Source organism: Protomyctophum parallelum (genome assembly GCF_964188405.1).
Source record: "Protomyctophum parallelum genome assembly, chromosome: 10".
Classification (NCBI taxonomy): Eukaryota; Metazoa; Chordata; class Actinopteri; order Myctophiformes; family Myctophidae; genus Protomyctophum; species Protomyctophum parallelum.
The window spans coordinates 37645318-37662817 of NC_139704.1; the positions used below are offsets into that span (position 1 = coordinate 37645318).

Consider the following 17500-nt stretch of genomic DNA (forward strand, 5'->3'; position numbering starts at 1 on the left):
TGCAGCATTGGGAGGTAAATGGGAGACACTTTATTGTGAAGGGACGACAGGATGAGGTCTGTTGTTGCTGCGTAATTGTCAAGAGTAATGGCTGCGAGTGATATTGAACAGTCAAAACTATGTGTCAAATTGTCAATACGCCTGTATTAACAGAATAATTATGTCATAGGTATATGGGGGCCTCATTTGGTCATGAAACAGGCCTCCAGATTCCTAAGGCCGCCCCTGGGCACTGATGACGCTCCAGCGGGAATTAAACCTTATAGGTTTTTCTTAACGCTAATATCGTTGCTGACGGGTAGTACAAACCTTATCTCCATATTCTAACGTTTTGTTTTCATCATACTATAGCGTAATACCAAAGCATCAAATGATCTACAAGCTCGAAATACGGCGTGGTTTGAGCTACTGCCATTTTCTGAATATGATCCTTGAAGAGTACGAGTTTTAGACATATACTATATGAGGTTTCCACCCGACAGAGACGATATCTGGCAAAGTATAAAAGCCATATAAATAATCACAAAGTCAAGGTAGAGGTAGATCTTTTATTTATGTACAACTTATAGAAAACCTGTCATTAAAGAAATGCTATGATGGACCTCTCATTTACTAATTGACAGTAGGCTACTTCAAATCATAACGGGAATATTACTGCAGTTTGCAGGACTGTTATTGTATACAAAATTCCAACATTTTAGTGAGGCTGCATTAACGTTCAATGCAAATATAACACACAAGTCATTACTAAGGAAAAGCTGCAACTTTCAGTACATGGGTGCATTCAGCCATGAGGTAAAATAAACAATGCGAGGGGCGCTCTTATCATCGTACATCATCCATTCAATGGGGATTTAACAAAAATACAGATTTGCTTGTCTACATATGACATAAATTCTCCATTCATTGTCAATGGCATTTAATGTTTGTTAGGACAACACAAAAATATAGGAGGGGCTAGCGCCCCTCAATACAAATTGGCTTGAGGGAGGACGAGGATGTGTCATGGCAGTGTTGCACAGGCGCAAACAAATCCCTCAGCTCCATATATGGGCGAACAGGGGCATGCCCATATATTGGCATACACTGATGACAAACTTTAGTTTATGGAAAGTCCTCAACAAAAGAATGGTAGTAATTGTGAAGGGAAAAACACCCTGATTACATTATTTCATGTAAATGAGGAATACATCTAGAACATATTCAACCATTTTATTGGTGGTAAAAAAAAAAACCTACATTTGGAATATGATTTTGTGTACTCGGAGATAACAATAAAAGAAAGTATGCGAAGTAACGCTCGTCAACGGGCCACCAATAGTTCCAAACACTACTGTAAACACCACATTTAATCGGTTTACCCGAAACCAAACAAGTTCTCTGCAGACAAAATAGTTTTATATGCAGCTCTAATTTGAGTTGCTGTTAGACCCCCACTGCATGAAAGTGCTGGAATGGTGATTTTAGAGTTGCACGCCTGGATCTCCACTGTTTGTTTACATCACCCTCAGATTTGCCATTTCTGGCAACAAAGTACACGTTGTATTTGAAGTCCCTCATTGAGGGATCATAGAAGCTTGTACCCCCGGCCCCCTAACCTCTCAGGCCTCAGTTAATCAATCTTTCTTCAAAACGGTCCATGGTATCTGTTTTTTCTGTTGATGTTTTATTGTATGCCTTGTTTGTCTTTTGTGTCTCGTCTTGCATATTCAAAAAAATCAAAAAATAAAGAGTTAAAAAATAAAAAAAACGGTCAATGGTATGTTGCTGTCAGACTTCGGAAATTAAACATTATAAAGCAGCAAATTACAAATGCACCTTGAGTTTCAACAATCACACACAATGTTCTTATTGGTTTTTCTGCAGTGATCTGATCTTCATGTGCAAGGAGTGCTTCAGCAAGGCAATGCATTCCTTTGTTTTCACCACAATAACATTTTGTTCGGTTTCTCCACAATAACAACCAATTATACACTTATACATATATATATATACTTAGTTGACTGTGAGGTTCCCCAGGAACAATACTAAGTCCACTAGTTCTTTTACACCAAATCTCTTTGCCCAAAAATAGCTGATCTACAAGCTCGCGACACATCCTGGCTCGTTACGAGCTTGTAAGTTTTCCTTGAATTGCCGACCCCCAGAATAGCGACGCTAGGATTCAACGTGGCTAAGACCTCACCAAAACTCAGTTTCAGCCAAGAAGCACACCGCCGCCTTTTCACTCAGCGGTAGCTCTCCTTCAGTCTCCAGGTCCCCTCCTTTCCAGCATCCCGGTGGAAGTCACAGATGCTCCTGAGCAGTTCCCTGAACACCGGCGTCTGCTCCTTGCTCAGTCTGGGCGTGAAGTAGCCCAGGACCTCCTGGGTGGTGGCCTGTCCGTCCACGCTGGCCTGGAACGCCATGAAGTTGCGCAGGTCCACCAGCAGCTCGTCGTGGTCAGTGGAGGCCGCGGCCGGGCCTCCTCTGGCTCCGCCCTCCTCCTCCTCCGCCGCCGCTTCCTCCTCTCGGTTGGAGGCGGGCGTGTCCAGGTGACTGCGAGCTTTCATCTTGGCCAGCAGGGAGGAGGAGGGGAGCGGGGCGGAGGCGGACTCCCCGTTCTCGACCCCTTCCCCGCTGAAGTGAGCCGCCGAGCCGGGCTTCTTGGCAACAGACTTCTTTATGACGGCGGCGTCCTGGAGAGAGGATTGGATGATTTAACACGGCACAGCAAGCGCTCCGATAACCTCCACCAGATGTGAAGTAGCTCTTAATTTGAACTTAATTACCATTACCTTGCACTTGTCTGGGGCAGGGGCAGCGGTAGCAGGAGGTGCAGACAAGAGAGGATTCTTCTTTAGGCCAAACCGCTTCCTGCAAGAGAGTCAACGTTATACATATCATTGTTGTCAGGCAGAAAACCTCTTATCTCCATATTTGAACTTTTTGTGTTTGTTCGTAAATTAACGCCCTACTTGATCACGCTTGATAACGCCCTACTTACAGCGTCACGCAAAAGCATCAAAAGTAGCAGATCTGCAAGCTCTGCTTACACCATGTTTTGAGCTTGTCAACTGCTACTTTTGAATTTGGATCCTAAAAAGTAACCGTTTTGGACATATGAGGTTTCCAAACAACAGCGACGATATATTGTATGTGAGAAGTCACGAGCCCCTCCTAAAAAGCTTCAATCTCGAAACCTGTAGGATATTTTGTGAGGGCGATGTAGCCTCTGGAGGAAAGGGACAATGTTTCTTGGCTTCTGTTCTAGAATATCCAGGCCAAGACTTTCTCTACTATGCATCCGTCATTATTTACAGTCCGATTAGTAACTTGTTGTACTATAGATATTAAGGTAATCATTAAAAACAGCTCTGCATATGCATAATTATGATTATGAAGAAAAAGGTTGAGAACTACTGATTTAGAAGGCATTTGTAGAATCTGCCTCAGTTCTGAATGGGTTAAAAAAAACTAAAACGTGTGCGTGTGTGTGTGCACGCACTTAGCAGGTGGTGGAGGAGGCCTGTTGTAGGGAAGCCGGCACTTTTGCCGTGACACCTTGAGCACCCTCAGGGCCTCTTTAGCGACTCGATTGGCCTCTGCCTCGACCAGAACGTAGTCTGCGCTGGATGACTCCATGATGGTATCGTGCTGCATCACACTGTGGATACCTGCACCACAGCAACAGAGGAAAGCCACAACAAAGAGTTTAACACTTTCAACCTGGTGTTCCTTGTTTTGTTCACGTCAAACTTATTCTCTCAGGCTTTATGGCATATAGTTGTTGATTGTTGGTACATTTTGTAAAGCGTCCTTGGGTTCATATAAATTCAAGCTATTATTATAATTATTAATAAAATATAAAATAATAATAATAATAATTAAATTAATTCATTCATTCATGTAATAATAAAATAAAGTAAAATAAATAAAATAATAATAAAAATAATAAAAACAAAATCCGAAACAATAAAAATCTTAATTTCTCTCTTTCCAACTACAAGCTCCCAACACGTAGCAGCACCGTGATTGAAAATGTAATAATCTATTACAGCGGTTGCCTTTTCGTTCATGCAAGAAGAAGCCCAAAAGAAACGTACCGGATTTCTTGAAGAGCTTTGCTAAGACGTAATCGTCGTTCTGCTTCTGCTCCCGGTTGTCTTCGGCCTCTTGGTTGTACGTCTTCCTCTTCACCAGGTGAGAGATCCGCTGGCCCTCGCAGCGAACGTCCTTGGAGCGCCCGCGCTTTCTCGTCTTGCGCGCCGCCACGCCACCGGCCTGGTCGCAGTGCTTCCTCTTCTCCCTGTGCTTCTGAGGGCTGCCGTCTCTGTGCCGTTTGGACGACGACTCACAGTGTTTGCTTGTTTGTTTGTGGCTAGTCCCTGTGTCTGAGTCTCTGTGTGTCTCTCCTGAGTGCTGTGGAACGTCGGATGGAATATTATTTGGCTCCGTAGCTGCACCGTTTTCACTGGCGTTTTGGCCTGCGACTACGTCTGTCAGCCCGTTTGGTTCGTCCCGAGAGGCGGTGTCCTCGTTTCCTGGTGCGGGAATGTGATTGGTTGAGGAGTGTCTGTTCTGGTTGGCCGAGGAGTGTTTCCGTGCGTGGTTGCTGGACCTGCGTTGTGACCTTGGCCTCTCTGGTTTCTTTGGTACCGCAACCTCTGATCCTGTACCTATGGTCACATCAACAACAATCAAAACATGTTAATCTTAATTAGGCATTTCTTTAAAATTATTTATCAAAACAGCAGTCAAAGGCTCATGCACGAGCGAAGAACACGCCTGGGCACTCACGCGCATGTGAATAAGCTTGGGTTGAACGCGCAAGCACGTTCTTCGCTTGTGCAAAGTACTGGTCCATTTGGTTCAATTTGTACACTCTCAGTTATGGAGGTCCTTAAAATTAATAGGTTTTAGAACCACTGTACACTAAATGGAACAGAGCCTTAATTAGTATCATCAGTAACACATGTGAAGGAAGTGGCCCGGGAAGGAGGAAGATTTAAGAGTTATTCTACTGTGCATAGAGCTTATTGGCTGACCTGCGAATATGGCACTGGTCTCTGTTCCCTCAGTTCCATCTGGGCTGGCCAGGGTGAAGAGCTCATACATGTCATTGGACTTGAAGAAACGTCTTTGCTTGGGGTCCTTAAGCACCCGGTTGGTCAGGAACTGTTTGAAGATTTGCCTGAAAGATAAATTGTTTATTGCTCAGTACCAGACGACCCTGCGCTGGTGTCACCACCGAGCAGTTTGGCTGCTCAATAGAAAGAATAAATATATTGTCTCCGTCGGTGGAAACCTCACATGTCCAAAACTGTAATCTGTGCATTTCACGTCCTACTCGGCCTACGGCTCAGCACCAATGTTATCAACATAACTGACGTGAGCTATGATGTCACACGTTTGTTGATGCATCGTTTTGCCAGTTTACATGGAGATGCCAGGCGGAGCGTTTTCAAAGATTTCCGGGGTGCATACTTAGTTTAGACTAGTCAACAATGACTAGTCTAAACTAAGTATGCACCCCAGGTTTAGGTGTGCTGCCCCGTGGGAGGTTAGGTTAGGTAGGTTGTAGTTGGTAGGTTGTAGTTGTAGGACTAATGACTGGTCTAACCAAATGACTAGTCTAAACCAAGTTCCACTGTCAGGCCCATTGCAAATGATACTTTATTTTGTCGTTTTCTATGGAAATCTCGTGAAAAGGGGCCCGAGTCTCCACGTTAGACAGACCAAACGTCCACCGCTCTTCCAACAATACATTTCAGATGTGGGATAGAGAGAGCCTTACGGGTCCACTTGGTTCCATTTGTACACTCCCAGAGTGAAATGAACACTCAGGATGTTCCAGTGTTAACTGACCTGTGGTATATTTTCTCTTCAATGGTTCCTGCAGTCAACAGTCGGTAGATGGTCACATTCTGTGTCTGACCAATCCTCCAGGCGCGCTCTCGTGCCTAAAAAAACAACAAGCCATTAGGTCACATCTTATGTATGGCAAATCCATAGATCCGATCCGATCGCGGCATCTCTAGTCACTACAAGTAATACGAATAAGGGTTGCAACTATTTTCTTATTGATTATGAGTTATGTTATGTCTCTGACTTGATTCCTTATTTTATTAATCAAATAATCACGAAGCACCTTTTTTCCGTTAACCACTTAAGCCCCATCTTGTTCTTTGTTGTGCAAAAACAGTTAAAAGTAAAATGGTGCTACCAATTTATTTTATTAAAATCGATCGATTGAATACAAACGTGTGTGTGTGTGTTGTACCTGTGTGTCAGTGCTTGGGTTCCAGTCTGGGTCGTATATGATGACTCTGTTGGCTCCAGTGAGGTTGACGCCGAGACCCCCGACTCTGGTGGTCAACAGGAAGACAAAAATGGACGCGTCCTGCGAGGGACAAAACAGCTCGTTTATCTTATCGTATCGTGGAAACCTCGGTTATGTCCAAAACGGTTACTTTTCAGAATTAAAATTCAATTATTTTGAATGACACTGAAGTATGGTACCATTCATATATATATATATAGGGGGTTTCTTGCACAACAGCAACATTATTTCCATTATGTTCTAAGTAAAGTGAAAAAAAACTACCGGTAATACGGTGCCTTCCTATTACTTAACCCATTTTGGGCGGGATCCCCTTTTGGTGTTTTAAACATGTTATAATTTAGCTACTGAAAAATAGCAGATCTACAAGCTCATATCGCCGAGCTTGTAGGTCTGCTATTTCTTTTTAATCATGAAAATATTTATTTCAGAAAACTGGAGGATTTAGAAGATTTTTATTTTATTTTTAGGTCAGGCCTAAATGGATTAACCTGTTCTGTGTTGTGTTCCTTTCCTCTCCATTCTCTCTACCTATTCTACCTCTACCTGCAATGTTGAGAGCTTGCACCAATTTGTAGTTTGAACTGACAAAGTTCAAACTACAGATTCTTCATGTCATTCTAACATAGGTAGTTTATGGCACCAGTAGCGAGAGAGAGACAATGAGGTTATAACAAAGAGTGAACAACAGATTGTCGTCGGTTAGTGTTTTCACCCTCAGGGGGCTGAGCAGCACGCCAGAGGATTGCCACGTTTTCTAAAGTGTCCCCCCCCCTCGGAGAGGGAAACATTAGGAGCCATTAGAGGAGGCTAATCCTTTACCCCGTTGTAGCGGGCGATGAGGGGCTGCCGGGACGCTATGGCGGTGGTGCCGTCCATCTTCAGAAACGAGTAGTTGTTCTGCCTCACGAACACCTCCAAGATCTCCAACATCTGGGAACGACAGAGCAGTGGAGTGAGATGAGAGACAGAGAAATGTAAAGTGTGATTTATACTTGGGTCGCGTGACAAAAATAGGCAATCTAAAAGTTAGTTTGCCTATTTTCGACCTATTGCCTACTCTCTCTCTTAACCATGAGAGAGAGAGGAGGAAGCACGGAATATCGAGAAAAAAGAGAGATACATGGGTTGAGATTTGGATTAAGTCTAACTGGATTAGAGCAGATTAATATTACATGGACAGAGATACCGACAGGGATGGTCTCAGGTTCCCTCTGAGGTATAATCTCATTGGTATTGACTACCAACAGCTGGGGCCTCACACACACACACACACACACACACACACACACACACACACACACACACACACACACACACACACACACACACACACACACACACACACACACACACACACACACACACACACACACACACACACACACACACACACACACACACTTGACATAATTCTAGAGGCACACTTCACTTGTGCGTTCTTGGTAGACAATAATACAATAGAGAGATTGAAAACACACTGGTGATGACAACAACCCCACTAGAAGTGTGATCAATACAAACACACGCGTGCACATACATTAACAACGTTTTCAGCGGCTGGTATTTTGGAAAACCGATCGGTTGATTGGATTTCGGCTGTTTGTGACTTATATCATGTATTTATCAGAGTTGTAGTTAAACTACATTTTTGTGAGCTTATACATTGTCAATTTCCACATATCATTATACGTCAAAGTATAGAATAGGAATTAAGGTGTTAATCAGACTTTGATTAAAAAAGCCACTTTATTTATTTAAAAAAAAAAACGTATTCTGATTAATCCATTAAAACCAGGATTCTGATGAATCCATTAAAACCAGGAAAGCATCCGTGTCATTTTAGATTTTAGCGTTGGCTAATAATACAGCAGGTATACAAGCTCACATTTCCTCACAGCTTGTGCATCTGCTATTTTTGAACTTTTAACTTTTTTTTTTTAAGATCTTGAAAGAAATCTTTAACACAAATCTTCTCTTCTGGGCGTCCCTGGCACTAAACATTTTCAGACGGGGGGTCCCTGGCACTAAACATTTTCAGATGGGGGTCCCTGGCACTAAACATTTTCAGATGGGGGTCCCTGGCACTAAACATTTTCAGATGGGGGTGATGGATAATTTTAAATGGAATCCATCTTTAAAATAATGATACTATGTAAGGACTGTATAGGACTGTATAGGACTGTATTAATAATATTAAACAATAGCTTAGGATCGATAGCTTGAGAGCTAGAGAGAGAAAGAACTCCGGAGCACCGGAACTGAATAAATACTTATACTTTAGAAAGTAATCTAAGTACCATAAATACTCTTTACCAGAATAGAAGCAGAGGGCTTGTAACTTTACAGAAATGGATATAAAAACCATTTAGGCTATGATGAGTAAAAGTCAGAGTATAACAGAGTTAACCAATATACCTTAGAATGAATTGACGGACACAAGAAAGAGAACTCAGACAAGCAGAACTTAGAGGGAGGTTCGATCAGATATATTCACCATTGCTTCGGGAGAGAAGAAGACATGTCATCCGGACAGCGTTTCACAACGATCTCTGACCATGTTCAATTAAACATGGTTGATATAGCATACCGTAATCAATACACCGGACAATGTGTTGAACAACAAGGTTAAAAAACATATTTGTTAACAAATGGACAGATAATGCAAGACGTCACTGAATATTGCATACAGAAAATATCTCACGGGGCAGAGATAGTCCTGATATGAATATCAGTTAGTGGAATCAGGTGACAAGGCAGAACGTCATTGAGTGCAGTTTACCAGTCTGTTAGAGCGAATACTAACTTTCAAGGGCAAAAACACAGAGGCTGGGTGTTTTGGCCAACGAAAACAAAACAATTCTTATCTACCAACGCTGGCTAGGGAAAAGTATTACTATCGAGACTCAGGGCGCTTTCACACCGGACATGTTTGGTTCGTTTAAAACGAACCATGGTCCGCTTACCCCTTTGGTTCGGTTGGTGTGAACGTGCATACGAACTCTGGTGCGGATCAAAGAAACGAACCATGGTCCGCTAAAAAAGGCCGAACTCGGTTCGCTTCCAAACGAACCACGGTGCGGTTCGTTACTGGTGTGAATGCATTCGGACTTTATAGAGGACCAAATACAGGACGATAGGCAAAATAGCCGTCGGGCGTCGGCAGTTGTGAGGCTGCATTAATAATTATAGTTATAAAAGCATGTATTTTTTTACGGGGATCATATGACAGCTGACAGTCTGATTTTAATAGTAGACGCATACAGTATATGTCGAGGCGCAGCGCAGCATACGAGGTTCACATGCGCAAAATGTACAAGTTATCGACATGGAATGGTGCACGGTATGGCACACGATGTTAGCTTGTAGATCTGTTTATTTTAATCATGCGCCGGCCGCCGCCACGCATGCGAATCTGCGATGCATGAGTCTTCATGCGAGTTTCTCTTTCAACTCGTGTCCCCTCCTTTTTGTGTGTGTGTGTGTGTGTGTGTGTCTGTGGGCGCGCACGCACATGAGGGGACTGGGGGAGAGACCCATATATTTATATGGGAGAGACGCAGAGACAGAGACATATTTAAAATCATCCATGTCGCGCAGGCCGCAGCCGCAGGTATCGAGAAAAAGCCAATGTTAAATAAGCTATACACATGTGGTCCCAAATGTTTAATTGATTACATCACTATAGCAAAAGACGTAAAACTAGGTCAACTCAATTAGCTGCAGCGGAGCTGTTCTGACTTGAAGCTCAATAACCAACTGACCAAACCATAAGATGACATGGAAATGCCCGCCGCGGCGCCGATTTGATGCGCAGAAATAACATGGGTGAAGGTGCACACATGGAAGAAAAGTCCTTTTTATCGGGGATACCTTGTTGTAGGCTATACGTCTCCGTGAATTTATGCATCAGCATTCAGCAGCAAGCACATTATTGTTCAAACACCTGCTCCTCTGTTCATCTGTTGCTCTTATTTGGCTAATAAAATAATTAATAAGAATGAATGCAATAGCAAGTTGTTGCTGCCTGTCATGTTGCTGTTCTCTTCTCTCTCTGTGTGACTGAAGGTTGCACCTGCAAAAATTGTAGACAGTGATTTCCCCTCATGTTCTTTTCCCCCCCACTATTTGGTTCGCTTAACATGTCCACGTGTCATTTGTTTACATATTTGGTACGCTTTACAAAGTCCAGTGTGAACACCAAACGGACCAAAATCAAAATGCAAATATTTGGTCCTTGGTCCTTGATCCGGACCTTCTAAGCGAACTTTGGGTGTGAAAGCGCCCTCAGAACCATACTATTTTAAAGTCAGTGGGACAGCTGGACATCAAATGTCAGTCACAGGGCAATTAGATTAAAAGGTCAAAAGGCCATTCACCCACAAACTAGACCAAATATATCTATCAGGGGGGTCCCTGGCACTAAACATTTTCAGACGGGGGTCCCTGGCACTAAACATTTTCAGATGGGGGTCCCTGGCACTAAACATTTTCAGATGGGGGGTCCCTGGCACTAAACATTTTCAGATGGGGGTCCCTGGCACTAAACATTTTCAGATGGGGGTCCCTGGCACTAAACATTTTCAGATGGGGGTCCCTGGCACTAAACATTTTCAGATGGGGGTCCCTGGCACTAAACATTTTCAGATGGGGGGTCCCTGGCACTAAACATTTTCAGATGGGGGTCCCTGGCACTAAACATTTTCAGATGGGGGTCCCTGGCACTAAACATTTTCAGATGGGGGTCCCTGGCACTAAACATTTTCAGATGGGGGTCCCTGGCACTAAATATTTTCAGATGGGGGTCCCTGGCACTAAACATTTTCAGATGGGGGTCCCTGGCACTAAACATTTTCAGATGGGGGTCCCTGGCACTAAACATGTTCAGATGGGGGTCCCTGGCACTAAACATTTTCAGATGGGGGTCCCTGGCACTAAACATTTTCAGATGGGGGTCCCTGGCACTAAACATTTTCAGATGGGGGGTCCCTGGCACTAAACACAAACCATTTCGTGCCAAGGACGCCCCAAAATGATATATGAACTACTGATATATAGAAGGCATTTGTAGAATGGAATGGGGGGGGGAAGGGGAATTACAGAGTAAAAGCAGCCATATCTGCACGGCACCCCGAGCTGTTATTTTGAAAGAAATCCCAGCGCTGACTGTGTTAATGAGTTAATAATGGGTTAATTGAAAGATGTCCAACCTGTCTGGACTGCGTGAACAGCAGAACTCGGTGTCCCTGTCTAAACCAGAGGCGTAGCAGGGACTCCACCACCATCAGTTTGCCAGAGCGTTTCCAGAAGCCAAAGTGCTCCTCTTCGGTCAGGGACTCCTCGGGTACGCCCCTCAGGATCCGCGGGCCGCCCGAGAACAGGTCCGGGTGGTTGCAGATCTTACGCAGCGCTATCAGACCCGCGAACACCTGAAACGACACCAAACAAATATTTTATTTTATTATTCTATTGTAATGGAAGGGCTTGCAAGAGTAAGTTGAACAATTTATCGGTTTAAGCCATTTAGGCCCGACGTCGAAATAAATAAAGTCTTCTGAAAGAAGATATATTCAAAGATTTGTGCCGCATTTTTACGAATTTTCAAAAATAGCAGACCTACAAGCTCGTAGCGCACCATTCCGTGGCGCGCTATGAGCTTTTAGATCTGCTATTTTTCAATAGCTAAAGTATAACATGATGCTTAGTTAAAACACCAAAAGGGGTTCCCGCCCCAAATTGGGTCAATCGATTATTTGATTTTATTATTCTATTGTAATGGACGGCTGCAAGAGTAAGTTGAACAAATTACCGGTTTAATCGATTATTAAAAAATATCAATAATGAAATAGATGTTTTGTTTTATAGTACAAATAGCGATTTTTGAACAATATAAAATAGGGCTGAAGGGGTTAATCAGACTAATCAATTTAAAAATAATAAAAAAATAATAATATATATATATATATATATATATATATATATATATATAAAATTTGTTTTGCATTGATTCGATGATAAATAAAATGCTTCTCGATAATTCAAAAACATTTACTGATAGAATAATAGTTAAAAACAGATTTTAATCGACAGTTAGCAAAACCTAATTAAATATACGGCCTCTCAGAACTGACCATTGAACATTATGACCAGTGACATGAAGTGATACGGAATTTAACGTGTGTTAGGGTGTTGCACCTTTAAACAAATAATTGCATTTACTTTAGTCCATAGGAATGAGTTTACATAATTTATTTACAGATAATATACATGCCGTGTTGCGTCTCTGATGAAGGCCCAATGGCCACTGCATTAGTAATGGTGGTTAATGGACTGAGAGTGACCGCTGAGAGAGAGAGAGTGTGTGTACTGTGTATAATCCTGCTGTGGTCACCCTGGGCTCACTGGCCATGTCCATTTGGGTCAGTGGTGATGAATGTCTGGTAAGACAGAAGTCTCTCCAGGGTGGAACCTGGACTAATGTGAAAAGACCCGACCTTACAAGCCCTTAAAGAGGTCGTCATAAAGAATAGTGGACGCAGGCCTCCTATTAGGCGGCATAATAACATTAAAAGGTACTCATTAAAGCTACCAAAATGAAATAATCTATCTATCTTCGAGGTGTGATCACAGTGGAGGTGTACGACGGAGGAGAACGGTGCCGTTATGGAACGGAAAGAGGGAGAAAGCAAATGAGCCCCCCGCGAGTGAGAGAGGAGAGAGAATGAGCGATAGATAGAGAGAGAGAGTTTAGTGGGTTAAATAATGAATAAGGCATGTCTAGTTCCTGGAAATCTTCACCTGACCACAGGTTTTGCCCCCCCCCCCATTCTTGTTATAAGGCGCTGGTCAAACAAGAGCTCCTCACAACAAGAGGACCCAGTTACAACATTGGTTCTCAACCTTTTTTAAATGCAAGGACCTCCAGTTTGACATGCATTAGACGGTGACCAGACCCGATTTGATATGATTTGTAATCTCTGGTACCCCCAATCTACACAGCAAAGACCTCAGTCTGAAAAGAGTGTCCTACAAACGGAACTCTTGGATTCCATTTGGTTCCAAACTATGGTTAATTTAGCTCAGCACAGCCCCAGGGGTCCGGACCCCACAATGACAACCAGTGGGGGTTAGACATACTAACAGTCCTATACAGTCATTAGTCAGACAAACCCGTGTTGAGGGTTAAAAAATCACCTGTGGCTCCCGACATGCGTGGCGGGTTAAAACTAATCCGTGCTGCGGATTAAACATCACCCGTGTGAGGTTAGGGTTTGGGGAGGGTGTCTGTCACTCGTGGTGTGTCTGACTGTTGGTATGTCCAACCAGTGCCTTGCAGATCCATTGTTCAATTTCAATGAACACACTTGGGTCTTAAGTACCAGGTCTTATTACTTAACTTAAGACCTGGAGGTGTGGTCAATGCTCTTTGGCCACTCAGAATAGCCAAATGGCATTGATCACGCCTCCAGGTCTTAAGTTAAGTCATAAGACCTGGTATACTTAAGACACGCAAAATACAGCCCACTGTGTTTTTGTAAATGTGGAAAAGGAAGAAAGCTAATCACGATTACCATCATGTCCCCGTTCAGTATCTGGTAGACCTCTTTGGAATCCAAGAAGGTCTGATACACCTCCCGCTGTTCTTCTGTTAATCTGCAAAACAGAACCTGCGCGCGCGCACACACACACACACACACACACACACACACACACACACACACACACACACACACACACACACACACACACACACACACACACACACACACACACACACACACACACACACACACACACACACACACACACACACACACACACACACACACACACACACACACACACACACACACAATGGTGCAAGTGTTTAATGAGCAGCAAACATCGTCTTTAAAGCCCCTTGATGAAGTGGGTGGGTGTGCGTAGAGAGAGAGAGAGAGAATTAGGCGCTGTGTTGTGTTTTAGGAGCCCTCCCTCCTGTCCTGAGGGAGCGACTTAATGAGCTGAACTGGACTGGGGGAGTCAAGCTACAGCGTCAACCGCGAGGACAGACCAGAGACCAAGCCGCCTTAACCCATTTTGGACAGGAAGCCTTTTTCTTTGTGTTTATAATTTAGCTATTGAAAAATAGCAGATCTACAAGATCTACAAGATCTACGTAGCGCGCCACCGAGTGGCGGGGTCCCTGGAACTACATATTTTGAGATGGGGGTCCGTGGCCCAATAGAGATAATTCTGGGGGTCCTTGACGTGAAAAGGGTTGAGCACCACTGACATAGAAAACACAGGTTTTTCAGAAAAATGTTCAGAAGCCTTTTTTTTCTCTGTCCAAAATGGGTTAATGAATACCTGATTCTTTTACTTTAGCAGGGACTTTATTAGCCGGCGTCACCTTGACGAGGGCCACGCCACATTCATCAACGTCTCTTTACACGTGACACATACAGTCACATCCAATCAAGTAAATATCTCCCCAGTTAAAGAGAGAGACACAAGCGACGGGAGGCCGTTCGATAGCCGGGACAGAAACACGGGTCAAACGAGGTCTTCTTATGGGGTGACTATTAATACCTGTTCGTTTTTGTCAGGCAAGGCGAGGCTGTCCTTGACATCCGCTTTCATCCGCCGGAGCAGGTACGGGTTTATGGTGTCCCTCAGCACGCAGGCGCACTTGTACGCCGTCTGGACCTGGTGAGAAACAACAATTAAATCCTTGCAAACATTTACACATGCACGCACACACACACACACACACACACACACCCACACACACAAAACAAGAGACAACCTAAATAGCGGCAGTACACAGTAAGGGTAATGTTTGAGCAAAAACCGGGTGCAGTACTTAGTTTAGACAGTTTTTGGTTTAGACTAGTCATTGGTTAGACTCCCTCACCCTAAACAGCAGCACAACCTTAACCCATGTCTAACCAAACACTTTCAAAACATTTCATACACTAGCGATCTACAAGCTCACCTCGAGTCGCATCGCAAAACACGATGTGCGCTTGTAGATCTGGTATTTTGGCTTTTAAAAAATAAATAGGATGGTTAAGCCGTTAAGGCCTGCAGATTATAAAACAACAATCTGAGACATCTCAGGACATTTGGAGGACCTGCAGTGCAGATCCCGTTCGGGCCGAAGCCCCGTCACACCTGTCAGTGTCTCCCGTGTCCAGGCTGGGGGGGTAACGCTTGTCGTTTAGCCCCCCTCTCTCACTTCCTCTCTTATCATCAGCTGCCTCCTCCTCCTATCCCCTCTCAGCAGAACAAGCCATTAAACATTGATCGGAGTGCTGTAAGGCCTCTTGGGGCCTTGGAGCTTTCCCGCCCCTTTCATCAGTGCTGTGGGGCCTTTTCCATTTGACACACGGCGGGGATTCTCTCTCTCCAAAACGCTCGGCCCTTATACTCTGCAGCGGCTAGTCCCTGTAGTACAATGTCCTGCTATGCCTTATCCAGAGTCGGGGCTAAAGGCCAGTTAGACCTTTTAAACATGAAATCGCTTGGGGATGGGTGCAGGGGGGGGGGGATCAAAGACAGCCCTGGAGGGGACACTAACACTCTGGGTTGTGGGGCCTCCAGCACAAAGGAAGGAGGACCTCGCGGTAAGCTGCTGGGTGGATTCACGTGGGGATACACACAGACACACAGACACACACACACACACACACACACATGCTTCGGTAATGGATCCCACCACAGCCATGTCCATCCCCCCCCCACCCTGCTACGCAACGCAACACACACACACTACACAGGTTGTTGTCTACACACAGCTGTGATTCTAAAAACCATTGCATGTCAAGGACTCAGACAATGATTTGTGCCGGAGCAGACCGACCCACATAAGCGAAGATTTTTCAACATTTGTCAAGACATTTTTTGAAAAGAGCTGATCTACAAGCGACTACAAGTTTATAAATGGGCTAATTCTACAGTACAGTACAGTACAGTACAGTACATGCATACGAGCAGCATTGGCTGCCGAGTTTTCTGGAGGAAGAGGACGAGGCGAGCCGAAGCTTTAGCCCTCCCCGACCATTTAATAACATCAATAATTAGTAAAGGTTTTTATTATCGACAGCGGAAGAAGCATCAATAGCCCATCTTAAATAATTAAATCCATACAGTCAGTGGAGGTTATTAACGACTGGACACTAATGACAAAAGGGCTACAATTTAGCTCACCGGCTCTCCACTTTAGCTTCTCTCTCTCTCTCTCTCTCTCTCTCTCTCTCTCTGACACTAGGGATGTGCCACATGCACGTGTCTACATTATCCTTCCACTGTCTCTCTCTCTCCCCCTCATATCAAACTACCTCTTCATTATCAGACAGAGTGATGGAAATGAAGTATGCGAGTGCCCGCGCGCATCCCTGTTCATGTTTGCACCAGAGTAATCTAGTAAGAGAGTGGTGACACGCTTTGATCTCGCTGCAAAGCGGGTACCTATGGGCGATTAGTTCCAAACATTGCTCCTTTGGCTGGAACTATTCCATTGAGATAGAATGAGCACTTCCGCATTCCATTGTTACAAATGAGATTCAACGGGAGTGTCATTACTCTCTTACTAGATTACTCTGGTTTGCACTACATGTAGTAAATGTAAATGCCACTAGATTCGTACATTGTGCGTGTGTGTGTGTGTGTGTGTGTGTGTGTGTGTGTGTGTGTGCACGTGCAATGGTGTGTACCTGTACAGGTGAGGCGTTGCTGTAGCCTCCCATGGTGATGGGCACAGAGAACTGCTCCATGAAGACGGGCAGAGTGCCCAGCTTGCCGGGGAAGACAAAGTCGAACAGCGACCACAGTTCCTTCAGGTTGTTCTGCATGGGAGAGCCCGACAGGATGAACCGGTGCGGGGTCCGGTACTAGAACGAGAGAGAGAGAGAGACATAGAGATATACTGCGTGAAGAAAAATATGTCTTAAAACACTTAAAGGGTGATTCATACTTCACCGTAGGAGAGTGTCATGTGGTGAAAATAGCCAATCTAAAAAGCTCACTATCTTATGGTCCCAATTCTGGGGCAAACATACGGCGTGAGCTTGTCGATAAGACTATTTTTGAAAATCTGTGAATATTTGACGCAAATCTTTGAATATATTGTTGTATGCATTTTGTGCATCTCCGGCCAACAACGTATATATACTAGGATTCAAATTGTTAATGTTT

The 17500-nt window shown here is 44.0% G+C and overlaps 1 protein-coding gene across 1 annotated transcript in view; it reads right to left on the reverse strand.

Annotated features, from left to right (window-relative positions):
- Positions 1-601: 601 nt before the first annotated feature.
- ercc6 (excision repair cross-complementation group 6) overlaps positions 602-17500 on the reverse strand; it is a gene marked incomplete at its 5' end in the record, with an annotated part of 31410 nt that continues 14511 nt past the window's right edge. The window contains 12 exons of the mRNA XM_083775256.1: positions 602-2678; positions 2778-2856; positions 3488-3656; positions 4086-4658; positions 5028-5173; positions 5848-5942; positions 6263-6382; positions 7145-7255; positions 11533-11751; positions 13894-13989; positions 14894-15010; positions 17020-17196. Coding sequence (XP_083631382.1) covers positions 2229-2678; positions 2778-2856; positions 3488-3656; positions 4086-4658; positions 5028-5173; positions 5848-5942; positions 6263-6382; positions 7145-7255; positions 11533-11751; positions 13894-13989; positions 14894-15010; positions 17020-17196 — 2352 coding nt within the window. The 3' untranslated portion in view covers positions 602-2228. The remainder of the gene's footprint in view (positions 2679-2777; positions 2857-3487; positions 3657-4085; positions 4659-5027; positions 5174-5847; positions 5943-6262; positions 6383-7144; positions 7256-11532; positions 11752-13893; positions 13990-14893; positions 15011-17019; positions 17197-17500) is intronic.